General features: G+C 34.7%; 2 protein-coding genes and 1 non-coding gene across 5 annotated transcripts; all 3 read right to left on the bottom strand.

Moving 5' to 3' along the window:
• Positions 1 to 2,057: 2,057 nt before the first annotated feature.
• LOC132284273 (multiple organellar RNA editing factor 7, mitochondrial) lies at positions 2,058 to 9,000 on the bottom strand. Its single transcript, XM_059786360.1, has 4 exons — positions 8,581 to 9,000; positions 4,162 to 4,259; positions 3,985 to 4,050; positions 2,058 to 2,970 (listed from the first exon to the last, which is right to left on the bottom strand). The coding sequence occupies exons 1-4, from the start codon at positions 8,895 to 8,897 to the stop codon at positions 2,819 to 2,821; spliced, it is 633 nt and encodes a 210-aa protein (XP_059642343.1). The 5' UTR covers positions 8,898 to 9,000; the 3' UTR covers positions 2,058 to 2,818.
• Positions 9,001 to 9,877: 877 nt separating this feature from the next.
• On the bottom strand, positions 9,878 to 26,979 carry LOC132282873 (exportin-T). 3 transcript variants are annotated; one of them, XM_059784683.1, is made up of 15 exons: positions 24,763 to 26,979; positions 24,550 to 24,639; positions 24,353 to 24,442; positions 24,087 to 24,191; positions 20,849 to 20,908; positions 19,918 to 19,980; positions 18,903 to 18,998; positions 15,760 to 15,924; positions 14,667 to 14,840; positions 14,511 to 14,576; positions 14,174 to 14,272; positions 11,328 to 11,474; positions 10,597 to 10,786; positions 10,458 to 10,510; positions 9,878 to 10,357 (listed from the first exon to the last, which is right to left on the bottom strand). In XM_059784683.1, exons 1-13 carry the CDS (start codon positions 26,482 to 26,484, stop codon positions 10,697 to 10,699), a joined length of 2,967 nt encoding a protein of 988 aa, XP_059640666.1. In that variant the 5' UTR covers positions 26,485 to 26,979; the 3' UTR covers positions 9,878 to 10,357; positions 10,458 to 10,510; positions 10,597 to 10,696. The 3 variants fall into 3 exon arrangements, with proteins under 3 accessions (XP_059640666.1, XP_059640667.1, XP_059640668.1); XM_059784684.1 differs by having other exon boundaries at positions 9,878 to 10,352; XM_059784685.1 differs by having other exon boundaries at positions 9,878 to 10,349.
• TRNAD-GUC (transfer RNA aspartic acid (anticodon GUC)) lies at positions 18,518 to 18,589 on the bottom strand. Its single transcript has one exon. It is a non-coding gene; the product is annotated as a tRNA-Asp (tRNA).
• Positions 26,980 to 27,546: the final 567 nt, after the last annotated feature.

Here is a 27,546-nt window from a genome sequence, read left to right as displayed (position 1 = left end):
CAAAGTCCACAAATACAGATGTAACTCTATCGTTGAATATTGAATAATAGTAAGCTTAATGTAGACAGAAAAACCCAACCACCACATTTAATCAAAGAAGATCCACAAAATCACACACACAAACACACACAATGTATACACAGTTTAGCAACTTTAGAGCCGCAGCATCCTACAATTTAACAACCTCTAGCTAACATTAGAATTTAGAAGATTTATGAAGTTGGAAAGCAACAAATTCTCTTTTTCCCCCTTTTTTTTATTTTATTATTATTATTTTTTTAGTGCAAGAATGTATAAAGTCAATGAACTAATACATCATCAAATAATACCCAATCTAAATCTACCTCTAACATTATGCGTGTGTTTCCACAACACGAGAAAAAACTGGTTAACTGAGAGCATAGACACTATTGTAAGGGTGGGTGCATGGGTTGTGTCAGACACATTTTTAGCATGGATATTGGACACTCAGTGAAATATGGTCAGGATACATGTGGTGGCTAGGAGTGTTCTAACCTTGAAATTTGAATATATTTTGTTCCTAGTTAGATATGACTCGGACGTGCTTAGAATATAAAAAGGTAGTTTTGTAATTATTTATTTATTTATTTTAAAATGAAATTCACATTCAATTTCAAAATATATTGTGAATTAATTAGAAAAATAATATAAAATTTTAGAAGACAATATACGTCAATCCAACTCTAAGCTCCAAATTAGTGATTATATTCATGATAATGTAGATAAATGAACATAAATCAATTTTTGTATATAAAAAAAAGACGTATCTCTATTGTGTCCATGTCTTACTTTTTTCAAATTTGACATAGTGTCGCATCTATATCGTATAATTACCCGTACTTCAGAGGTGGTCAAGGATCTCCGCGTCTCGCTTAATATTATTATAATAATTAAGGATTCAGAAATCAACCATGGTGTGAAGACTCTTGTCTTGCCATCATCAGATGTGAAAAGAAAAACAACTTGGTTGAATACATGTAAAACAACTTGCAGAAACTGTTGACAAACAAGTTTAATCATCATAACTTGGAAATAATACCATTTTAAACATGGATTTTAACTTGTTTTCTTCAATTACTTGTTACATTTTCAAACCTCCTTGGAGGAAAGTAAGTGTGAAATTTTATACTGGAGTTGAAACTGAAAAAGGAAATGCAGAAACTGCATTCATGGGATAAAAATGCTGCAAGTGCAGCAGTTTGAACGCGCTAATGCTTCCTTCGGTGGGAAGGAAAGAAGAAATGTGGAGAGAAAATAAGAAGGAAGAAAACTTCCTTCATTTGGTAGAGGCAGAGATGATACAAGGAAATAAATGATAATCGGTTCTATCAAGCTAAAATAAATGATAATAGGTTCTGTCAAGCTAGCGATATACTAAGTATTTATCAACGATTTCCACATAAAGCGGTGAGATGATATCTTGAGCAGTTACATATTCGGAACCCTTGACACAAATAAACGTGACACAAATAAACGCGGCACAAGTTCCATATAGAGTACTTCTCAATACAATTTCTTTTAAATTCATTAAAATTTCATGTACTAATTCTTGAATACCTACTACGATAGAATATTCGTGTCATATTTTCTCAGATTTTGGGCATCTGATACACGTTCCTTCTATTTCTCCCAGCAATGCCTAGTGTATTTCTCCCAGCAATGCTCTTCGCATCGCAATGCCTAGTGTGTCAGCTTGGCCATTCATAGGAAACAGAACAAAGCATCCATAATAAAGACGCTTACTATCTGCTCTTTATTCAACACACTTCCACTGTAGTCATCCTTTCTCCTTTACAAATTTTCATCCATCCAAAAATAGGCAAAAGAGATAAGGAAATTTTTAATTAAATACTATCCTAAATTATATAAGTTGTAAATTACACTACTATCCTCTATAAATTACAATATTATAGATTTTACTAGATATAATGGTAAAAATGTTTTAAAACTTTTTCTTTTCTTCTCTCCAACAAAACATAGTTAATTGTGAGGTTATTCTCTTCTTTAACATCCAACCTAACGATGTCTCGTCATCCTGAACTGAAGCATAAGAGATTACATATAATGTGATCTAAAATCAAGCACAACCATAATAAGCTCATGCTCAGCAAATCAAGAAGACATATATAACAAAGATATGGACCATGTTATTAAAACAAACGGGGAGTAAATATTAACCATGGTAAGATTCAATCAATCTCACCTAGTGTGACCACCAAAAGAGAAGAACAAGCAACAGCCGAGCCTTTATGGGAATAATAACACTAAGTGGCCATACCTCCGAGGCTCATTTTGAGGATGACAAAAAAGCAAATGCAGTTTGGGGATCAAACATTATCTCGATGCTGCTTGAGGAACGTTTTGAAGTCGGATAATACTTCCCACTTTGTTTATAGTTGAACAGTACTTAGCCCTGGCTCTCACTAGGTTCTGTTCTCCAACCACTGGTGATGAGTTAGTCTCTTTAAGAAGGAAGCATCACATTGTTCAGTTGCTGTAATCCTCCACCAGGCAGTAATCTTGTGCATCCAAAACGAGCTCTAAGTTTTCTCCAGGAAGGTTCAGAGTCACACCAAGTTAAACATTTTTGCTAGAGCTGTATCGCTTCCAGATATCCTTGATAGACTCAAAACCTCACCAATAAGAACCGGAATGAATCCAAGTAACCAACCAATTGCAGTCCCAATTACGTTGTATCTCATGTGCAATTGTGGTAGGACAGAAAAAATGTTGTCCTTGTTTAAGAATTTTAGCAAGATGTCATATCTTATGCGACCGGGACATCAATTCCATAAAGTTAGATTCTCTTTTCTTTTCTTTTCTTTTCTTTTCTTCTGGCTTTCCTTGAGTGAGCTTTTGTCGGACCTTTGTCATCATCATGAACACGTAGCCAGTCTGAGTGGTACTTCTCATCATATGGAACGACCTCGCCATCAACAAATGGTTCTCCTTCAAGAAATACAAAGCAATTTTCGAATAACAATCATGAGATAGACCTAAACTTATTTAAAAATCCCAAGTCCTTAAAAACACATTTTTCATGAAGCTGGGATAAGCAGGAGAGCTCAGAATGTGTCAAAAATTAAAATTTATCTGTGCCGTAATCAAAACGAGAAAATTCCATGTCCTGCCATCATGTGAAAATTTTATGTCTATATGCAGCAAAACTGATCGAGCTTATTTGAATAATGAATTCAAACATCAATTTAGTTTGCTGGATGAAGTTGGGACGAAACTGACGGTTGATTTGATTCCTATTTCTAATTAAGCTCCTTGAGAAAAATACAGATAAACTATTCAACTCTTGCACAAGAAAATCCCTCCCTCCCTCTTCTTTTTTCGATGGGAGGTGAGGGAAATAATAGCTGAAAAGTGTAGTCTTTTTAATACCATCTTCGTTGTTATACATGCTAAATTGGGCAGTTTTCAGTAAATCAAGCTATGGGGGTTGCCTCCCGAATATCTGTGACGATGGGCATTTGTTTGTAGCCCGTCGTCCTTTATTCAGTTCCTCTAATGCCATTGCAGTTTTTCGCTTAACAAAATGCTTTAAATTAATTAATAAATAAAAAAGAATTGTTCAATCTACGCTACACTTAATGCAAATTAAGTGAATTGATCTATGGGATTTTCTCACGAAATAGGCAAGAGAGTGCGTGTTTGTAGCCCATTATTCTGTCTTCAGTTCTTTTAATGCCACCGTGGCTTGTTGCTTTGCCACTCATGCTTCAAATTAACAAATTTTATTTCTGGTCTACTATGATTTATTTGCACTTAAAAAATAAACTAACTGGCTAAATGCAAAGTCGCACATAAATGATACGCATGCATCAACTATCATTAGAACAAGAATATTCAGTGTTCTTAAATATTGATGTACTGTATATATTGAACAAGGAGCGATACAACAGACACGGAATTGTCATTTGAAGATGCAAAGGGAGAACAAAGCAGAAATAGTACCTCCATACTCATTTTCACCAGGATACAAATGAGAATCTGGTAGAACCCATCTCACATTGGGCAGGGCTGCAACAAAAGAAGTGTGTACTAAAAACAGATTAAAAGCTATAAACAAAAAAGAAACTAAATGCACAGTTAAACAAGCAAATGAAAAGGGGCTTAGTTAAATAACGTTACATTTGATCATGTGAGTCATACTTTCTGGAATTTTGCAACTAAATGCATAGTAGTACTTGGTAGAAACTGAGTAAATTGTTTTTTTAGCTTTCTCCTCACTGCAAAAAACCAGTGTAACTTATCCAAAAAAAAAAAAAAAGTGTGTAAATTCCTAATATAAGCAAATCATAGGGTTGTCACAAAGGCACAACAAAAAAAATTAACCCCTCTTGGGGGGAAAAAAAAAAATTTAACCCCTCAGAAGAACTTGAAACTACCATCAATGTTCTGCTTGGCTGCTGGGAAAATTAAAAGGAAGTAAAAGTGTTAATTTTGAATTTTAGTCTTTTCATTATTTGGGACCCAAGAAAATGAAGAAAAAAAAACCAACCGAAATATGCCTTGTAAGGGTAAATTGTCATTGAGTAATATGAAGATAATATATTTAAATCTCATACAAATGTAATTCTTGTTTATTAGAGAATTTGGTCTATTTATAAAATGAGAGCTCTAATAACTGGACTGTAGAAAATGACTAATTACGATCTTCAGTCAAGCATTTAAGTTTCTAATTTTACCCCTTTGTATTAAAAATTCAATAACCTAAACCTATTTGAGAAAATTCTCTCTTTGGATTGCTATATGTAAAACAGTGTTCGACTTGCCGAGCATGCCAAATTTTCATTATACACATGAACATCTAAATTGATAGAGATTTTAAAAATAAATTTAATTTTCATTATACACGTGAACATCTAAATTCATAGAGATTTTTTGAAAAAAAAAAATTAAAATATAATTGTTACAGGTCACTTACCAAAGTGTAATATTGAAAGATTTCATTTTGTAAGGATAAATGATAAATGCACTCCACTTTTAATGTGAAATGACAGCATCATCATTCAATTAATCAAGTATAATGAGTATTACGTTTTTTAGTTTAAGAAAAACAAAATTAACAAAAAATGAGTACATTTATATATTGTGTGTGTGTGTGTGTGTGTGTGTGTGTGTGAAGTGCATTTATCACTTCTCTTTTGTACATAGAAGTTGATTTTATATTAAAATATAATTAAATTTGAAACATACATCATCATCATCCATCATGGATTTTCTTTTTCCACTCATTACTATCATAGGTCATATCCTCTACTAGATTTAAGTTTTTGAAATCATTTCTTATCACTTCACAACTTTTGGTCAACCTTTTTGTCTCTTACCCTCTATGCAAATCAATATCTCTTTTCACAGATGCATCGTTGAATATGCCCATTACACCCAAGTCTACTTTCTCTTATTCTCTCCCTAACAGACGCCACTCCTAGTCACTTCCTAATTCGTTGATTATTAATCATATATTTCCTAGTTATTCCTAGTCCATCTTAACATCCGCATTTCATCACATGGATGTGTTGTTCGTGTTTCTTTCTTAGAGCCCAACATTTCGTCTCATATAACATAGCCAGTCTAATAATTGTCCTATATACTTTCCCTTTTAATTTATTTAGCATTCATTTCTCACATAGAACCCCACTAGCTTTCCTCCACTTTGGCCAACCTATTCCAATTCTACTATTTACATCATCATCAATCTCTCCATCCTTTTGTACAATTGATACTTTTGTACAATTGATCCTAAGTATCGAAAGAAATTACTTTGAGTAATATTTTGGTTTTGAATCTTTATCACTATATTATAGTTTCTAATATTACTACAAATTTACATTCCATGTATTCCGTTTTAGTTCTTCTAATTTTTAAGCCTAGGGCCAAATTTGAAAGATACATCAAATTATAAATAAATAAATCCTAAAAAAAAATTGGAGTGAGTAAAAGCCAATCCATATGCATTAGACCCAAAAAAGGAAATTACACAATGTAAATTTATTCATGTACATTGGGCAGGGCTGCAACAAAACAAGTGTATACTAAAAACAGATTAAAAGCTATAAACAAAAAAGAAACTAAATGCACAGTTAAACAAGTAAATAAAAAGGGGCTTAGTTAAATAACGTTAAATTTGATCATGTGAGTCATACTTTCTGGGATTTTGCAACTAAATGCATAGTAGTACTTGGTAGAAACTGAGTAAATTGTTTTTTTAGCTTTCTCCTCACTAAAAAAAACCAGTGTAACTTATCCAAAAAAAAAAAAAAGTGCGAAAATTCCTAATATAAACAAATCATAGGGCAGGGCTGCAACTAAACAAGTGTGTACTAAAAACAGATTAAAAGCTATAAACAAAAAAGAAACTAAATGCACAGTTAAACAAGTAAATAAAAAGGGGCTTAGTTAAATAACGTTACATTTGATCATGTGAGTCATTTATTCATTTATTCACAGTAAAAGCCAATCCACAATGTAAATTTATTCATGTACATTGGGCAGGGCTGCAACAAAACAAGTGTGTACTAAAAACAGATTAAAAGCTATAAACAAAAAAGAAACTAAATGCACAGTTAAACAAGTAAATAAAAAGGGGCTTAGTTAAATAACGTTACATTTGATCATGTGAGTCATACTTTATAGGATTTTGCAACTAAATGCATAGTAGTACTTGGTAGAAACTGAGTAAATTGTTTTTTTAGCTTTCTCGTCACTGCAAAAAAACATTGTAGCTTATCCAAAAGTGTAAATTCCTAATATAAACAAATCATAGGGTTGTCACAAAGGCACAACAAAAAAAATTAACCCCACTTGGGGGAAAAAAATTAAAAAATTAACCCTCAGAAGAACTTGAAACTAACATCAATGTTCTGTTTGGCTGCTGGGAAAATTTAAAAGAAGTAAAAGGGTTAATTTTGAATTTTAGTCTTTTCATTATTTGGGACCCAAGAAAATGAAAAAAAAAAAAAAAAAGAAAAGAAAAAAAGAAAAACCACCGAAATGTGCCTTGTACTATTTGATAAGGGTAAATTGTCATTGAATAATATGAAGATAATATATTTAAATCTCATACAAATGTAATTATCTTTTATTAGAGAATTTGGTCTATTTATAAAATGAGAGCTCTAATAACTAGACTGTAGAAAATGACTAATTATGATCTTCAGTCAAGCATTTAAATTTCTAATTTTACCCCTTTATATTAAAAAATCAATAACCTAAACCTATTTGAGCAAATTTTCTCTTTGGATTGCTTTATGTAAAATAGAGTTTGACATGCCGAGCATGCCAAATTTTCATTATACACATGAACATCTAAATTGATAGAGATTTAAAAAAAAATAATAATAATTTTCATTATACACATGAACATCTAAATTCATAGAGATTTAAAATATATATATATATATATATATATATATATATATATATAATTGTCCAAAGTATAATATTGAAAGATTTCATCTTGTAAGGATAAATGATAAATGCACTCCACTTTTAATGTGAAATGACAACATCATCATTCAATTAATCAAGTATAATGAGTATTTACGTTTTTTAGTTTAAGAAAAACAAATTTAACAAAAAATGAGTGCATTTATATATGTGTGTGTGTGTGAAGTGCATTTATCACTTCTCTTTTGTGCATAGAAGTTGATTTTATATTAAAATATAATTAAATTTGAAACATACATCATCATCATCCATCATGGATTTTCTTTTTCCACTCTTTCATCATAGGTCATATTTTCTACTAGATTTAAGTTTTTGAAATCATTTCTTATCAGTTCATACCATGTTACTTTTGGTCAACCTTTTTGTCTCTTACCCTCTATGCAAATCAATATCTCTTTTCACAGATGCATCGTTAAATATGCCAATTACACCTAACTCTACTTTCTCTTATTCCCTCCCTAACAGAGGCCACTCCTGTTCACTTCCTAATTTGTTGATTATTAATCATATCTTTCCTTGTTATTCCTAACATTCCGCATTTCATCACATGGATGTGTTGTTCATGTTTCTTTCTTAGAGCCCAACATTTCGACTCATATAACATAGCCAGTCTAATAATTGTCCTATATACTTTCCCTTTTAATTTATTTAGCATTCATTTCTCACATAGAACCCCACTAGCTTTCCTCCACTTTGGCCAACCTATTCCAATTCTACTATTTACATCATCATCAATCTCTCCATCCTTTTGTACAATTGATACTTTTGTACAATTGATCCTAAGTATCGAAAGAAATTACTTTGAGTAATATTTTGGTTTTGAATCTTTATTACTATATTATCATTTCTAATATTACTACAAATTTACATTCCATGTATTCCGTTTTAGTTCTTCTAATTTTTAAGCCTAGGGCCAAATTTGAAAGATACGTCAAATTATAAATAAATAAATCCTAAAAAATAAATTGGAGTGAGTAAAAGCCGATCCATATGCATAAGTCCCATAAAAGGAAATTAACGTTTAGTAACAGAGCATAGAAATGAGTCAGCAAGTCTAAACTCAGTTCTAAAGCACCGAGTCAAAGAATATAGATATACCTTCCCAAAGCCATAGCTAGGGTTTCGATATATCGTCGGACGATCTGGTCTCGTTGTGGGTAACCATCAGGAGGCTCCATGAACACGACCCAGTGCCCGTAGTCGCAACCGTCTAGAAGATTCGCCACCCGGGTTAAGTCGGAGCCCTGAGTCGCCGGCGAATCGTTGCTTGAAAAAAATCTGAAAAGAGAAGTAAACTGATGGTGACGGTGACGGCAACAAGGAGTAGCGGAGAGGGCCGAGGTGAAATGGGGTTTGAGGTACAGGGTAACGGCAGCCGTTAAGTTTGACGGTTTTCGTATGATGCTTCGAATCATTGTTTTTCCACATAAACCCTTCTGGGAAATCTGTTTACGGAGGTTCAAGACGATAAGAGTATGAAAAGGGCAGAGAGGGAGGGGTAGGTATCGGATGCTACGGTAACCCTGAAGTTTGATGTGCTGGTATCCAAGGAGATTGATGTATTTAGTGGACTAGTCTCAGCTGGGCCAATTGAGGCCCACTGGGTCGATAAAATCGAAGGAAGTTGACGGGAGATAAGCCCAATTGTTATTAAACAATGAAGAGGATTAATGAACCTTTTTATAAGACATTTAAAATTATTAGTGAAATTGTATGTGTGTTGATTTGTAAACCATGTCAGTGGAACTCGCATGGGTGGGCCAGTGGTTTAGGGTCTGATAGTACGAGTCTAAACTCGGGAGTTTTTTAATAATACGAGTCCTGTTTTGAATTGTATCAAAAGTCACCAGATCGAAAGTGCTCTTCGTTATTTTTTCACCACTTTAAAAACCCTTTTAAGAAATGACCTTCAATTGAACAATTTGAAGCGAGAAATGACTTGAAATTACTTAACTTAATTACATACAAAAGACCAGTAAATCTTACATCGTTTACGTAACTTTCAAAAGTTTCCTTGACTATGTTATATTCAGTCTTCCCCGAGCAGTGTTATAATCTCGGACGAAGTCACAGCGGAATTAAAACGCCATTTTGTGTTTTCAAAATCAAATTTTCAAAGCGTTCTACCGGAAGCTTTAATTTGAAGGTAAAAGTTACACGTTGTCATAAAAGAGGTTTGTTATCCACGCACTGATAAACTTAGTTTAGAAATAATAGGTCCACCCTTTCACCATTTTAGATTATGAATTTCTCGGTGCAAAGAAAAAATAAATAAAAAATTGAATTTCTCCAGTGAGTAAAAATTGGTAAATAAATTCACCAGTAAAATTCACCATTTAAAGTATTGAAGAAATTTTTGAAGTACCAAGACAAAAAATATCAAGTTAATGCAAAATTGAAAATGGAAGCTGTGTCATGATATATATAGCTAATGAGCATAAAACCAAATGTTGGCTCAATATTCATTCTTCAAATAAAACTACATCAAGTAACCCCTTTCTAAATGTGGTTCCATTAACAACCTCAAAACTTGCTTCTCTTAATTTTTTTTTTTTCTCTTCTTTCTTTTTTTCCCCTCAATTCATTCCTCCTCGTATCGCACAGTAAGAAAACAAAACAAAAGTCATCTGCCTACAGAATAGGAGACATAATTTCGTCATCCTCAACCTTTAAAAACTGGAGAAATATTTTGACACAAAAAAATGAGGGGCAAAAAACTGAATTAAACAGGAAATTATCAAAAAAAAAAAAAAAAAAAGAAGAAGAAGAAAAAATGATATAGACAATCGCTCTCGCTGAGACCTTTGACATTATACTTGGCACCAAAAACCCGATCGTAATAATAAACAGCTTCCGCCAATTTACACCTGCTGAACTAAAGCATAAAAACAAATTACTCAACCAAGGGAGAACTTAGATATCCAAGAGATAAATAAAATAAAATTTGTACCGAGTTATAGTGTGTTCATCCGTACCTCACTGGCTATGGAATAAGCCCACACAAGTTATTTACACACAGAGGAAAACCCTGCAATATTTACAAATATAAATGCATTATACAATATTTTGGAGAGACTGAATTTGATGGAACACAAGAAGTTACTGGTACCCCACCTATGGTCGAACAAAAACAAATTGCCACAACTGGTTGCAGTAGAAAAACATGTGAACCGTTTAGCAATCATAATGATCGTGTCTATATATTCTGACAATGCTATCTGAATACAAGGCTTCCATTCTGCTGGAGTCTCAAATTTTCAATTAGTGACAGATAGAATGACTTCAGCGCCTTGATATCATTACCCTGACAACCAAAACATCATCAGAGACGGCAAAGATAAGCAATTAGCACCACATAGTTCAGCTGGCCAAGAATTTTGGATCCTTTCAAAGATAAAGCACAAATATGGTCTATTCAGAAATAGGCCATAGATAGCCCTTGACCAGACTAGACCTCTACATTCCAAGCTGAGCTCGGAACTTGAACAGGTGCCACAAAAATTCCAGCTAAAGAAAATGCTTCAGGAATTCCCTAAGATTGGGCATCATTCCTATAAACAGTAGATCCTAGATTGGGTATCATTCCAGCCTCAAGCACAGCTCGACGACCCAATCCAAGTTTCATCTGACCTTTAACAGGCTAAGCCCAGCTGATCCCGAGGAAAACCATGACTGACTAAACATACAAAGTAGACTGGATTTTTGAACATGAATATTATCTCAAGTAAATGGGGGGAAAAATTACGAACACAATTAAATCAAAAAATTGTTAGCAAATCAAACATTTCCACTGGTGTGATAAGAATTATTTTTTACTGAATTAATGCCAGCGTTAATTATGATACCTGCAACTTTTGACAATATTGCTCTGCCAAATGTTGAGGGCAATGTGCATCTGTGAAACCTTTCAATACAAAATGTCCAAGAAAATCATTGCCAAATTTCTCGTACATGATCTTCTGAGCCACCACTATCTCTCCAAACAAAACAAGCTGCCATACAAATCCAAAAACACAATTGGAAAATTAGTTAGTCAGAAATAACAAAATCAGCAAGTTCTTCCACCAAACTACATAAAACCAAACTGCACATCCAAATATTATCTATTCAGTCATCAAATATCAAATAAATATCCATGCTAACAATCCATTTCTCTCCCCACTCTTCTAATCCCAGCTTCCAGCAATAGTTGTCGATTCACATACTAAAGAATGAACAAAATGAAACAAGGAAGAACTTCGAGTGCAAGCAAAATGAAATTGGTGGTATGGCACAAGGCTGATTTGGCCTAATATAATTGAGACATCGTAACAAGGATCATCACGTGGTGCCATGATAAAAGCTTGGGATGATAAACATGAGGACATCAAGAATACAACATTAAAATGAATAATCCACAGGCAGCCACTTTGGAAGGTAAATCCAGTTGAGATGAAGCATAAGTGGTTTAGTGACTCCGTTATCATGTGAAAAAAAAAAGATGAGGAATAACATGAACATGTCAGATAAATTAATCTGAACTAGTTCAGAAAGATTAATCTAGCAAACAAAACTGCCCAAACCCATATTTGTCCTTCTTGTCAATGCTGGTTGTGTCAGGCCTCTTAGAGCACCCCATAATCCACCACCGGGTACATGCCGTCCCCCAGTCCCACATGCACCAAGCAATTACCAGGAAAATTCCCTAGGGGGTTCGTTTGGTTAGCGTAAAGTAACTAGAAAAGAAAAGAAAATTAAATTAAAATTTTTAAATTTTGTAAGTGTTTGGTTAGAGTGAAAAATAAAATTTTTGGGAAAATAGGATTCCCATAACTAGTTAATTTTCCACAAAATGATTCTCGCATAAAACACAGGAAAGTTTTACTTTCTCGCAAGAGTGGTGCATTTATTTCTTAATTTCCAATTATGCCCCTAATCCAAAGATATCCTATTGTTGTACAATCATATGCAAACACAAATAGTTTAAAATTATGAAACATGCAACTCAACAAAGTATTGTTTCAAAATCCAAACACCTTAAAATATTTATCTTTATCACAATCTATTAGTCTTATAATTCTGTACTCTTGTATAATATTTGAACATCAAAACTTTTGTACCAATCTCCACAGCTGAACTATCTTTCTCATGAGTTCCACCTTTAAAAAAATATTATCCAGCTTTATTTTAAGTATAAATAATTTGAATATATATATAAGCAATTATATTATTATTTTTAATAATATATCATTTTACTATTTTGTTGCCTATAAAAGAGGGTTCATCTAACACAAATTCCTTTTTTTTTTAGTATTTGAAATAATAAGGGTAATTTTGGAAAGTAAATAATTTTCTTTTCAGTTTCATGCTATCCAAACTAACAAAATATGATTTTCTCACAACTTTCTTGAAAAAATTTCCTACAAACCAAATGCATACTAGAAACTTGATTCTCCTTTTTTTCACTTTATTTTCTTTCACTTTCACTTTCCATCATAATTATCCATCTAACCAAACCAACCCTAGGGGTGGCCCCAAGGGTATTAAAACTCCCGACCTACCCAAACCCAGGTTCACCTGATACTACTTATTCACATATAGAGATGGATAGAAAGATAGATAACAGGATCACAACTGCACATACACATTAATGTGTTTATTCTTCTGTCCTCCCTTTTTCTTAATCTGTGATTCATCAGAAAGTTCCACCATTCAAGCCAACTTGCACTTCCTCTTTCAACACACATACACAAACACACAAAACTAGCTGGCTAACAGGACTAGTAATCAGGTCAAAAGGACAACACTATTAAACCATAGAGGGGGGAGATTTTGCTGCATAAACTCTGGTCCAATTGTGGAACAGACCGATCAAACCACCTAAATTCTATTTCGATAGGATGTACCATTCAACCATAATGTAGATATTAATTCAAACATTATCCATTCATGGGGATTTATAACTTCTGGTACACCTAGTTAATCTGAATTCCAAAAAAAAAAAAAAAAAAAAGCCATAAAAGACCCAAATAAGGTACTAAAACTTGACTTCCAGCACTTCAACTAAAGAAGGCATATATTATAGTATAAATTCCAAACATTTTAGAGGCAGCAATTTATAAGATGTCATATTATCTCCAACAATTATAAAAATAATAATTTTCTTCTAAATTATTTAAATATGTTCATTATGTTTGATGCAGACTCACTACAGATCAAAAAACAAGGTGGATTTGCTTCAACAAGATGCTCATCATTTCAAGTAAAAATTCCAAACATTTTAGAGGCCGCAATTTATAAGATGTCATATTATCTCCAACAATTATAAAAAAAATTAATTTTCTTCTAAATTATTTAAATATGTTCATGATGTTTTGATGCAAACTGACTACAGATCTAAAAAACAAGGTGGATTTGCTTCAACAAGATGCTCATAATTTCAAGTAAAATTTTCCAAGTCCAATAATTGAAATTATAAAAAACCGGGGGGGAAAAAAAAAAAAAAAAAGGGGTCTCTCATACATACAAAAGTATGCTGCCTGACCAATCTCATATCCCCCCCCCCCCCCCCCCCCCCCCCCAAAAAAAAAAAAAAAAAAAAAAAAAAAATCTCCCACCCAGGCATCCAAAAAACACTAGGCATCTAAAATAAATCTAGCCACATAGCAACTAATTCAACAATTGTTTCCTTCTCAGTAAAATGTCAACTTACAGTATTTGCATCACGGAACTCGAAGGACTTGTCAAGCACACTGTATAGACAACAATTAATCGCGAAGGCCTCAATAACGAATTTCTGGAAACCAGGTACCTGAAAACTTTCAATGCTTTATTACAACAAGACAATTCTCACTGCATTAAAGAGAGGGAATTTACCAACGGGCCAGTGGCCTAGTGGTATCAGGCCCTTACTTCCCAAAGGGAGGTCAGGGGTTCAAGCCTCAGTAGAGGCATCTGTGTGTGAGTACCAACTAAGAACAAAAAAAAAAAAGGGGGGGGGGGGGGGGGGGGGGGGGGGGGGGTGGTGTGGAATTTAAAGGGAAAATTACCTTCTCTTCGCCATAAGGCCTGGTGCACCAATCTTTAATTAGTCTAGTAAATATCTGTACACATGCCTAAACAAAATAGAAAATATGTTAGATTAAGCTTATCGGTATATATATTCTACAGGTTCTACGTTAAGTACTCATAACAATTATACAAACCTTTCTTGCAAGGGTATCCTTGTGATTACAGGATGTGTTCAATAGAAACTGCATCATTGGATCCAAGTAGCCCCTGCTTTTGGGAGAAAGGAACACTGAAGACAGATCATGTGTTGTTACCACGTGGAGAAATGTGCATAGTGTTCGTTGAAGCTCTTGTAATTCACGGATTTCCTACAATAGAAAGAAGAAAACATGATATACACATAATGTTAGTCATAAACTTATCCCCTGAGTGGGACAAGAAAGTTGAGGTTGAAACTTAGGGTGAACAATGAATGCTTATTGCAGATTCCAATTTCATTGATGTCACGATCAATGTTCCATGTGTATATTTAGACTTTCACAACTATGTGGAGGGAGGGAGGGAGGGGAAAAGTGATGAAACAAAAGCAAACGTAGTTTGTCATTAAAGAAGTATAAGAAAAATAAAAGACATATACATGCATCTAGTTCAATTTAACTATGAAGTTTCCAATTTGCATATCCAATGTTGACTATTTTCACTGCCAATTTAAATCCTGTTCTATTTTTATTTTTATTTTTTTCATTTTTCTTCACTGTTATTACACTTGATGGTAAATTCAAGTACAACATTTCATTTTACCAGTAGAAGATACGTAAAGTGAGCAGTAACAGAAGTGAAAAGAAAAAGAGAGGACAAATAAAAAGTTCTGGCATTTGTTCAAAACAAGAACAGGAAGATAGTAACTGAATGTCTGTGTGATTCATATGATCGCGGATTGACCATAGTAACAAGTGTATAATAACAGACATCGTTATGGTGTTTGCCCAAATGGAATGATAATAACTGACTGTCTGTGTCACTCATAAATCGCATATTGACCATTGTAACAAGATGTATATATAAGATTTAGATTAGTAATATATTAAGCTCATAACAGATTATAACCAAATTCTTGTTGCGTATAGTAGCAAATAAGAGAGAAATTATTATTCTCAAACTACTACAAAAGATACACAAGCATTGAGGCTACAAAAACCAGTGTACGAAATTAGTGCTCCTAAAGCCCCAAAAAAATGACATAAAGCACCTGTATGAAATGACACTCATAGTTGCACATTTCCATACCTCAGTAATGCCTCCAGGTCCTGAAGGAATCACATCCCTTGGAAGAACATTAAATATCCTACTAACAATAGCAGGATATACTTCCTCCAATATGTCACGAACTGCTGTGTTAAATTTGCAGATAAGCTGGTTCATTAATACCAGAAAACCCACCATTTCTTTTGGCTGCAACAAAGAAAAACTAAGATTAAGTTTTGATATCACGGAAATAAGTGCAATCGTGCAGAATAATATAAAATCAAATGCTAATGAGATAAAGAAAACTATCATAAATGAATTACAATACAAATCCACGAAACATTCCTTCAAGAAACAAAAAAGGACAAGGCTTCCTTGCTACAGAAAAAATACTGTAGCTAACAAATAAAATAAACCTTTAAAGGATAGAGTCAGAAATTCCTTCCGACCAGTCAAATTTGATGGTAGAGAGCGAGCGAGAGAGAGAGAGAGACTTTTATGCTCTCCCCATAAAGCAATATGGAGGCATTTGATAGAAAAGAAGACAATAATAATAATAATAATAATAATAATAATAAATAATTCAAAAGACACAACCTTCCGTATTTGTTTCTTGGGCAAATTACACTGACACCCTTCGAGTTAAGTCAAATCTCACATAGATGGACATTTTAATTTTAACTTTCACTCACACTTTAAAGAGTTGATCCGTATTTCGCTCACACCCCAAAAGTTAATTTTGAGTGGTGTCAGAACACTTTTTACATGTAAAATGACAATACTACCCTTTTGACTTTGTGTTGACTTTGTTTCATGAATAAAATGACTTAATTACCCAAGAGACCTAACCACTCCAACTTCCATCTCTCTTCCCTTCACGTTGTCTGCAAACTAGACAACCCTAATAGAAACATGCCCAAACCACGCCGCCGGTGGATGCAATGAGAACTACGGCTAGAGGGGAGGTTGAGGAGATCAGATGGAGTTAACTCCGGTGTCCTCTCCAGATCCGCAAAGGCCACGTCGTCCTCCTCCTCTCCCCCAACTCCATCTTCTTCCCTTGGTTTACCTCTCCGTCATGTCTCTCGGCACCACTACCACCACCAATCCTCTGAACACCAGTCGCGAAATCACCAAACAAATCGCCGATTCCAAACCGGTTCTCGCCTTCACCAACACCACCATCCACCTAGTGAACCACCACCGCCAACCACCACTCTCTCTCTCTACTCACTTTCTCTCTCTACATTATAATACCCCTCACCTATAGCTATAATCCTAATTAACTTTCTCAAAAATAATGAACCACCGCCGCCACCCCTGCCACCACCACCATCTATCTCTAATAACACCACCTACAATACCCATAAGCCACAAATGACCAATTCCAAGCAAAATGATGGATAACAATCTTCAATTTCTCCACAAACTATATATATACACACACACAAACCCAGAATCTGCATAGGTTGTGTGGATGTTGCCGAAGGGGTCAAAAGGGGAGGCGATGGCAAGTATTATATATCTAATGTTCTGTAGTTTAATTTGAATTGTCTTTGCTCTGGCGGTGGGGGTTGATGGTGGCGGTGGTGGTGGATTTGTAAGAGTCCGGGAAGGATTTTAAAGAAAGAGAGAGGAGAAGCGGCGGAGGTGGTGGTTGGGTGGTATTTTCCGGCAAGCATACAACTTTGTGAAAATTCTTCACCGGTGCATACCCAATTTTTTTGTTGCAGCTTTCTTGATTTATTTCGCCACAATCAATGGATGGTTTTTCTCCTGGTACTTTGGTCGCTGCAGCTGTTATATCGGCATACTAATACCAATCTTACTGAAAAAATGAAAAGGATGAAATCAATGGATGGTTTTGGTTTTCCATTATTGCTTCGCTTCCTAATTGAATTCCCCTTTTTAAGAGTGGTGGGACGTGACTTTTTAAGTGGATTGCAGAAGGAAAGACTTCGTTTACTTCCTGCCATTTGCTTGGGTATTGGTGATGGCGGAGGTCCTCACTGATAATTGTTACATTTATCCACCAATTACCCACCAGCAGGAACCTATGACAGCTAGTTGAATATACATTTATCCATTACTTTTCCCACCATACAAGCTTTTGGGTCTGGTACTCTGGTTTGTATCCACCTTAGTTAATCAGTGGTTATATATATATATATTTGCTAATGGGCTTGGTGATGATGGTAGCGGTGGTGGTGGTGATATCAAGAGAGTGAATAGGGGCATTTTTGTCATTTAAGATTATAACTATTTTTTTAAAAATTGTATCAAAAAAAGGGGGGGTAATGGGTCAATTTGCATGTGTCAGAGCCCTAAAAGTAATTTGGGTTGTAATTGAAAGTTAAAACCAAAATATACATGTATGTGAGATTTGATCTAACCTGCAGGGGTGTCAGTGTAATTTACCCTCGTTTTTTTCCTATATATTCTGGGCAAATAAACCGATGATAAGTAAAATTGCCTTCACCAGGAGCAAGATAGTTTTATAGAGCAGAACCAAATGACCCACATGATACAAGCCATATTTAGCACAAAAGGTGAAAATAATCTGCTTTTTTTTCCCCTGAATGAATGGATTTTATTCAACACTGGATATACAATAATGTACAAAAAGAAACACTGGCAGACAAAGCTTAACCACTAGAAAGCCACAACAAAGAAAATGGAACCTTGCCAAGCAGCAAAAACAAAAGAAACAAAAAACAGTTTCTCAAAATATAGATCTAAAATCTGTCAAAGAAAGGCCAAGAGCTGAGAGGCCGTCAAACCAAGCTTCTATGAAAACGAGCGCCGTTGCCGGGAATCGAACCCGGGTCACCCGCGTGACAGGCGGGAATACTTACCACTATACTACAACGATCTGCTTCTTATTTTAGATCATTTACTGAGTGATATATAGGTTTAATTTTATGTCTGAAATCCATACACTTTTATTAGAGAAAATAAACTGAAGTCTATGGAGTTTGCAATTGAAACTGAAAAATATAGTCATAAATATGATATAAGTAAGGAGGAGATCCAATTCTAACAATCAAAAATTGTCACCATATATTGAGTGAAAACAAGTGTCTGTATTCAAATGGAAGGGCATCTTTCATTAGCAAGCTCATAAATAGTTTATTGATGTAAAAGTAAGGATTACATAAAGGAATTCAAATGAAACTATTTTGTACCTCACTTTCTGCAAGCAGTTGCTTCAATGATTTTGGGAGATAAGGAAATACAGATGATCCTAAAGTATCCACCATACGGTGAATAAATGATTTGACCTGAACAGTAAAGAAGCTATCATTAGTTATAGAGTACTCATTATAGTGCAAGAATTAGGCCTGTTAATCATTCAGGGTTTTTTATCCAAATTCAAACAGACGGTCCAGATAAGTTAAAATGAGTTTCATCTGATAGGCCCAAATACAATCCGAATTCAATATATCCAACATGTGATTAGTGATGGTCTGATCAACTAACAATCTGCTCCATTTTCGGATTAAGATATAATATATATTTATATATAATATAATTAACTGTTGAAAATTGGTAATCCAACAGTGCCAATTATACATGTAAGAAACTAATTAATTATTCCTTTGGCGTGATAGATGAAAACCTGATAGCCCTCCCTCCCTCCCTGTGCTTACCTGATCATAATATATAACAGAGTTAATTATTTAAGTTTCCCCATATGACAGCTGAAAGCCTGATAGTCATTCCTCACTCCCTCTCTATGGTCAAGGCTGGAAGGTCATTCAGGTTTGACTTATCAGAAGATATATTTTTCACATTTGATTTGAAATTTCCTTTCAATGTGAAACCCTAGTTTCAATCCTCCTAGGTTAATTTTTAATTTCAAGTTTCTTCTGTAGAATAACAAAGGGTTCTTAATTTTGAAATTGTTTCACATGTTGGCATACAAGATTCTGCTAGTTCTAAATTAAAATAGAATAATTAGGGTCTTGTTTTTGAGTTATTCAAAAAAAAAAAATCATTAGATAATCGGATTGAATCATATAATCCGATCAGATATCAGATTTGTAACAAACTCGCATTCGGATAGAAACATGAACTTCCCTCGGATGATCAAATCAATTTGGATGTTTTGCTAAATGGATCAAATTAAGATCAGCCCCTAACTGGTCCAAAGTCGGACCGTTTACAAGCCTAGCAAGAGCAAAGTGTTCCAACTCTTACCTTAAACCGCAAGGATTCTGTCTTTGGAAATACAACAAGAATTTGAAGGAGAACATCCAATGTCTAGATCAAGAAGAAAACAGAAAGAAAATTAGTGCACATGTCATGAAATAACGAAAACAATCACCAAAGTCTTTCTCCCAACTACTTGGGGTTGGCTAAAATGACATGGAATAATGACAAAGTTAAATCTAGAGCTATCAAAGAGATCATGTATCACGAAGCATGATGCAGCATCAAATTTCAAAACATCAACTCATCTCCCATCTTCATGGTATATAACCACGAATATAGCCATTCAAGCTGATCTCATAATACATAACCAAAAAGAAATACTGATCAATCACACACCCCAAGTCAACCCACCTTGTTCATTGGAAAAAAATAGATCTGAAATAAGTAAATGCATGATGGATTGTTGGACATGGATTTTTTTATTTTTTTATCTTACAATATGTAACCAACAAGATATACTGATCAATCACCATGGATAATAAATATATATATATATATATATATATATATATATATTGGGCGGGTGGGTGTGTAGGGGGTTTATGAAACACTTACACACCCAGTTTGTCCTTTCACAGACTCAAACCCTCAAACTATTGCTTGGTGATAAAACTTAGACATCATACTAGTGCTGCATTAAATCATGGACATCTAAAAGTGGAAAGTTGATAAAACTTTGATATGGTACCAGTGCATTAAATCGTTACGCTCTCTACAATCACCTGGCTTCAGTTTATTATAGAAAGTTAACCATTAAGCTGATGTAATAAATTAAATGACAAAACTGATGGTGCCTTGGATAGAAAACACACACACACAAAAATAGATAAATAAAGAATGAAAAGAAGATTAACAACATTCATCTAGTATGTGTACTTTAAGTAACCCAAACAACCGAGAGATTGAGAATACCAACCTGCTTGAACATGAGACCAATTGCAGGTCGACTAGCAGTCACAAGACGCTCGCTGAAGCCCTGGAGTACAAAGAAATTAAGGATAAATGAGAAAAACACAGACATATGAGGAAAACAGTCAAATACAAAATACTGCAGCCAAGACTCCAAGTAATAACTTCAAAACATTGTGATAAGAGTATCAGCAAAAATAAATTTGACTTCAAACTTGTAACTTAGATGCTAATTTAAGAGTTAAGTATGCAGGTTCAAGATCATTTTGGATCCTGAGAAGACATATTAATACCTTAAGAAATGTATAGAAAATCAAACAAACAATTGTAGAAAGCAAAAACAGAAAATTACTACAAGTAGACTTTGCATATCTAACTTATATAAAGAGAATCATTGGTCAAATTAGGGGAAGTGTTACCCCTTTCCCAAATAGGGCTATAACATTGGCCAGATTCAACCCAACGGGAGCTTTGAGAGGGCTTGGAGTAGTCTTTCATTGCTCAGGTTGGGCTTGGATTCAGATTTCTCAATCGCACCTCAACGTGGGTTGGGTTGGGTTTGGGTTGAATAGTCGACGCAAGCCCCAGCTATTACATTAGTATATGCTATTTTTATTGTTGTTAAAAATGGATGATTAACTTGGCCATCCCTTTTCTGTCCAACGGCAGAACCTAGCCCCAGGGATAGAGAGAGAAACCCTATCGCCACTGCCATTTTTCTTTTGCCTCACCCTGCCACCAGTCACCACCCCATCTCACCTCAATGTATACAATGCATCGTCATCTCAGTCTCGCTGTCTCACCTTCTCATCAACAGGCTGCCAGATCTAATGATAGTTTGTAACCATAAAACCACTGTACACCTCTCTCTCCCATTTCGTGTAATGATCTTGTACATCTCTCTCTCATATTTGTCAAGGAGCTGGACCAAAGTGTGAACCATTTTGTTTATCCAAAGCTAGAATGTTTATATTTATCTTCTAATTTAAAGAAGCCATCGTTGGGTAACAAAAGCTAATGCTTTTTTCGTCAAATCCACTATCTTTGTAGAAAAGATCAAGGGAGTATTTTCCTTTTAAGTATTTCCACTGTCTTTGTAGTGTTTCAGGAAAGTGTCAACCAGTTTGTTGTGTGTCACTATTTCTATTGTTTGATCTACATTTTTTTTTTTTTTTTTTTTTTGCCTCCTTTTTTGTTGTACTGATTTAAAAAATAATAATAAAAAAAATAATAATAAAATAGAAAATAAAAAATACCCAACCTAACCAACTAGCCCCAGTTTTTGAAAAACTGCTCGGGTTGACGCCAAACTCGCTCGAGTTGCACCACTATTCCCATGTATGCCCTGACCTTGAGATTTTTCATTTCTTAATCTGGGAAAATGGAAGTATCTCATATGGGGTACCTTATAAAACTACCACCACCTGAAATCCTCTATTACTTCGACACAGCTTAGTTTAAAAAATATTTTCCCCACTCAAGTTCGTGCACCTCCCTCACCACCTTTTGTTTGCCCAAGAAGCACCTCTTGCTCAAATAGTCTTTCACTACAAGGTTAAAATCCAGCACTTTACCTTTTGGAATTAACTAAAGGCCAAATTGCAGTAAACCCCCCTGTGCTTTCAAAAGGTGGCAAAATACCGCACTGTGCTATTTTTGTCGCAAAATAACTCCCATGTGGTGGAGTGGGTCATTACACAGAGGTAACGGAGATGTGAAGATACTGATAGTTAAGACACTTTGAAGCTTCTCGAACAATATATATATATATATAGAGAGAGAGAGAGAGAGGGCGGGGATTATAGAGACAGAGAGAAGGGTAGCTGTAGAAAGAGATAATGGGAGAGAATAGAGGACTAAAAAAGAAATTTTAATAGGTTCATACCACAATTAATTTTAATAGAAAAGGGTAAAATAGTCATGCAAAATGCAATTTTTGTCAAAATATTCAATAAATGTGTTAGAGGGGGGCACTTTGCAACTTTTGAAAGCACAAGAGAGTTATTTGGTGACAAAAATAGCACAGGGTGGTATTTTGCCACTTTTTGAAAGCTACAAAGATTATGTCCATAATCAGAAAGTGGCAAACATGTAATACCGTGTTTCAGTATCTGTACTAATGCAGATTGTGATTATCGTTAGTAGTTAAGTCACCATCAGATTGTGACTATCTTTAGTAGCTAAGGCACCGTTTTCATTGTTTAGCTATGAGCTATTCCCTTTTTAGTATCAAATAATAGAATGCTATGCCAGCATTATGCCAACTTTAAGTTGCTCTTATTGGTAAAAAAACAAGCGCCAACTCTAGAGAAAATTAACAATTCAATCGATCAGAGATCACTCAACTTTTGCCATTAAAAATTCAGAATGAGAACCTTCTACAATCTTCTATCCAACTTTTGGGTAATTGGTTTGACATCCGTATAAAATCAAACGAGTAAAAGTTCCTGGACCGTTCCACCAGGGAAACACTTGATAGTGTTTTCCTTTTGATTTCCCTCAAGTATTTCGAGTATAACAAGCAAAAGAAAGTGTGCGGCAGAAAAGACAACAATCCATCAAAAATGGAAGTTCAAAAAAGGAAAACTGTGAACAGAAAAGCAAGTCTACGCCTATCTGGTTAAATTTTTCCTTTCATAATATGGTATTGTAAATATATTTTTGTAAAATTTCCACTCTGGTTAACTAATTAATCTGATATTTGAAGAAGAGTAGTTTCCCATCATGATTAAATATGGTACCAACATTTTAAGGTGAACTCTAGTAGTCAACGGAACAATGGTTGATGGAATCCTTAGACCAAATCTGAATAAGAATATAAGCAACAGGGCATAAAAATATATATTTATATTGATTTTTTTTAGATCCAACGGAACATGAGCATATTCTTAAGTCATTATCATGGCTGAAATACGTTGTGAGAGCTGACAAGAAGGATTAATCACAATTCACGAGATGCATGGTAACTAAAATGCTAAGTAGTGGTGAGTGACCAGATCATCAGAAGGTAATGTCCCAAGGAAAACTCTTAAGTTATAGTTGATAATATAGCAAGTCTTCCATTAATGGTATTGACTTTAATTCAGAACATAATCCTTTTGATGAGTTCATGGATTAAAATTTGGTTATATAACCAACTAATTACAATCGATTAGTGCACCTTGCACGCATCAAAACCTCAACATGCCCGTGACACATGGATGGTCAAGCAGTACTATAATAAATGGGAAAGGAAGAACAAGAACCTTGCTAAGGGCATTAATTGCCATGATGATTAGCTGGATATTTGCAATCTTTGCAGAAGAGTCTTCTAAATTGTGTCCTTTGGCATTTAAGAGCAGAGCTTCAACCTGATTGAAGTGTGACAATCTTAGTTGAAATTCCTCAACCAAAAAATTGACACTCTGAACAACTTCCTCACAAACTATATGGAAAATAGTGCACATACCCAAAATGTATCTATAGATGCACATGCACACGCATGTAAACTTATAAAGATTTTCAACCTAACCTGCTGACAAAGAGGAGTGAGCAATGCTGAAAGGTAATCAGATTGCTTTTCTGGTGGTACATCTTCCATCCCAATCAGCAATCCAATTGCCTGTGAAGTGTTGATATAAAATCAAACCAAAGAAGCAGCAAAAACTACTGAGATATCTTACTTCCACTTAAAGATATTTACTGAAATGCATGAAATGAAGCAATTACCTCAAAAATGTGACTACCATCTTCAGATCCTGAAAGCTCTTTTGATGTACAACCAATACTTGTAAATTGAGCAATTGTATTTTGCAAACTCTGAAAATACATTGAGCAAGAAAAATAAACAGAGAGATAGGGAATAAATAGCAAGACTAAATTTTATTAACAACAGGTAATAGAAAGAAAGAAATGATAATGATAATGATAAAGATTAGATACCTGCAAAATTGTCTCTATGAAAGGCACAAGCTTTGATTTGAGCAATTTCACAACCCTCATGAAAAGATAACTTGCCCTTCTACTTACATTGGCATTTGGATGGTGTATACCTCTTTCGTCAAGAAAGGCAGCTAGAACCATAGGTATATATTCAGTATTCTCCTGAAGAAACTTCATGTATCTTGTTATTGTTTCCAAATATACAAGAGCTACAATCCTATTAGAATGACAAGGAAACCTAGTTGACAAGAGCAAAGGCATCAGTTCTCCCAGGAGACCATTTCCAGTTCTCATCACCTCATCACTTATTGACTCTCCAAGTGCATAGAAAAGAGAGAGTGCAGCTTCTACCTCTTCAACATTCCTATCAGCATAAGATGCAACGTTAGCTAATGAATTTCTGATAAATATCTGGGTAACATCAGGTGCTACACGACCCACATTACGAAGCAACACAAACAGATCCTTCCGGAACTCTGCCATCCTGTCCTCCTCTTCTCTCCCAATCTCATCCATCTTGTCAAGATTATCACGATAAATAGGATCATAGCATATCTGTGCACGAATCACTTCCAATATCTGACCCACATGAAGCAGTTGTTTCTCTCTCAGTAGAGAGGCACTCTTCATTGTGGCAACATAACATGAAAGGAACTGCACTATATTGAATGCCATATCGACCTCACAATTTTGCATTACGTAAAAAACCGATGGCAAAACCTCATCCAGAAGCTCCATTGAAACTCCCTTAGCATCCTCAGAACTCAAACACTTGAAGCAATCCAGGACCTCAGTGGCGTATCCTGTGAGTAATGCAGCTACTTCTGAAACCAACTCAGAATCATTGTTCTCAGCTACTAAACCAAAAACCCTACTTATCTGAAGGCTCTGCAGAAGGGAAAGTTTGGATTGTGGATCCATTCGCTTAGAAACTACCGCAAGGACACAACCGGTAGCAGCACCCCGGAGTTGATCCAGCATTCCGTCGACCAAAATTAGCTCAAATAAAAGTGGAATAAAAGCATCATTCACAATCAACCCAATGTCAATCCAAGAAACATATCTCCTCATTGAATGTAAAACACTAGTACATAGTTCTGGATTAGAACTTTTATACATAGAGACAATATCATACCACGATCTAACGATCTGGGCGACACATTGCTGCCTTATTGCATCCTTAACTCGAGCAGCAGTAGCCAATTCTTCAGCATTTCGTGGATAGTCCGAACTGATCAACTCGTCATCCAATGCATTCAAAACCCGACAAAACATATCTATAACCAACGCACCTTTGCTCAGGTGAGGGAGGAAATCAACGAAAACCGAAGGCCAAATTAGAGGGTACTCAAAGTAAATTAAAGTAACAAGAATCTGAGCAAGCTTGTTCTTGATAAATGCAGGACTTTCCAAAACCCTAACGGAGTTCTTATCATCAATCCCCCCAAAACATGCGACTGAAAACACCGACCTCCGAATGAAAGATTTCTCTTCTGGACTCACTGACGAGTACCGAACACGAATCACATCATGTAGACACTGTAAGCACCAGAACTGGACTTGAACTAGTTTAGAAAAGCACAAACGTTCAATACATATACTACATATAGATGGGTTCTCCTTAATTTGCTGACAAAAAGCAACTGCCTGTGATTTCAGTACCGAATCGGTTGTCCCTGATTCATCGAAGCTGATGACTATTGCCTTTTCAAGATCGTCCATGGAAATTCTGAGATTGCAAGGACTCTAAAAAAGAAACCCTTTTAAAACCTCACTCAGATTACCTTGAAAAACAACTTAATGAGATTGAATCTTTGTTGTTTTCGTGTTCTTTCGCAAGTCCAAAGACTTCGTAAACTGATTAATTAATCAGTCCCTCAAAACTAACAAAGAATTGAAAAGAAAATGTTGAGAAATTGACTAGGTTACTCTTCTTCTTCTTTTTAATGTTGTTCGCAAAAAAGGATTACAGTGAGATGTAATGAATTCAATATAAATGGACTGAATCTGTAAATCCTTACCTTGTATTGAGAAAGGGAAGAAGAAGAAGAAGAAGAAGAAGAAGAATACAGCCAGGGTTTCTTTGGTTAGAAGAATTGAGGAAACCAACCTAGGGTTTCTTTGGTTCGGTTTTTATACGGTTTTTTTAATCTGAAGGCAGTGAGGAGGCATGAAAGTTTGGAAGAAGGCTGATCTCACGTAATGTACAGCACTTGATGATCATCAAAAACATCTATTTTTTATTTTTATATTATATTTTCAATATTACTTTTCTGGGTAAATTATAATTATCACCACTGAAGTTTGTTCGAAATACAAATCTGTCTTTCAAGTTTTGAAAATTTACACTTTATTCTATTTTTAAAAAGATTTTTTTTCATAATTTTGTATAAGTTTTGACATTAATCCTATTTTTTAAAAATATTTTAGATAGAGTTGCTAAATTTTAACCCAAATCACATAATTCATTAACAAAATTATTGGGAAGCCAGACCCAATTTGACTTGGATTAGGTTCAAGTGGCTTAAGTTACAAGTCTAATAGTAATTTTAAAAAAGAAAATTTTACACAAACAAACTATTTTATAACATAAGTCAACTTAAACCCCAAAAAACAATATAAGTCTTCCTATTTCGACTATTTTACTCAAGAATGATAGTTATAATGAAAATTTTCAGGAGTCACAAAAATTTCTTACAAGTCTGTCTATCTAACATCTTATTTAAGTAAATAAAAGTTACCATGTCAATGGTGTAGCCATGTTTAGCCTCGCTAAACTTTTTT

This window comes from Cornus florida, unplaced genomic scaffold (assembly GCF_030987335.1).
Source record: "Cornus florida cultivar Cherokee Brave unplaced genomic scaffold, ASM3098733v1 CherokeeBrave_3.0.0_Hap2_Chr11, whole genome shotgun sequence".
NCBI classification, from domain to species: domain Eukaryota; kingdom Viridiplantae; phylum Streptophyta; class Magnoliopsida; order Cornales; family Cornaceae; genus Cornus; species Cornus florida.
The sequence above is the reverse complement of the archived record's forward strand: the minus strand, read 5'-3'. Positions and strand labels throughout refer to the sequence as shown.

Coding starts and splice junctions, on each gene's coding strand:
- LOC132284273 (XM_059786360.1), bottom strand. CDS start 8,897: ATGATTCGAAGCATCATACGAAAACCGTCAAACTTAACGGCTGCCGTT. Junction 4,260..8,580: donor CTAGCTATGGCTTTGGGAAG/GTATATCTATAT, acceptor GGTTTTTTGCAG/TGAGGAGAAAGCTAAAAAAA. Junction 4,051..4,161: donor TATGACTCACATGATCAAAT/GTAACGTTATTT, acceptor CTTTTGTTGCAG/CCCTGCCCAATGTGAGATGG.
- LOC132282873 (XM_059784683.1), bottom strand. CDS start 26,484: ATGGACGATCTTGAAAAGGCAATAGTCATCAGCTTCGATGAATCAGGG. Junction 24,192..24,352: donor TCACTCCTCTTTGTCAGCAG/GTTAGGTTGAAA, acceptor CACTTCAATCAG/GTTGAAGCTCTGCTCTTAAA. Junction 14,577..14,666: donor AGGATACCCTTGCAAGAAAG/GTTTGTATAATT, acceptor TATTTTGTTTAG/GCATGTGTACAGATATTTAC.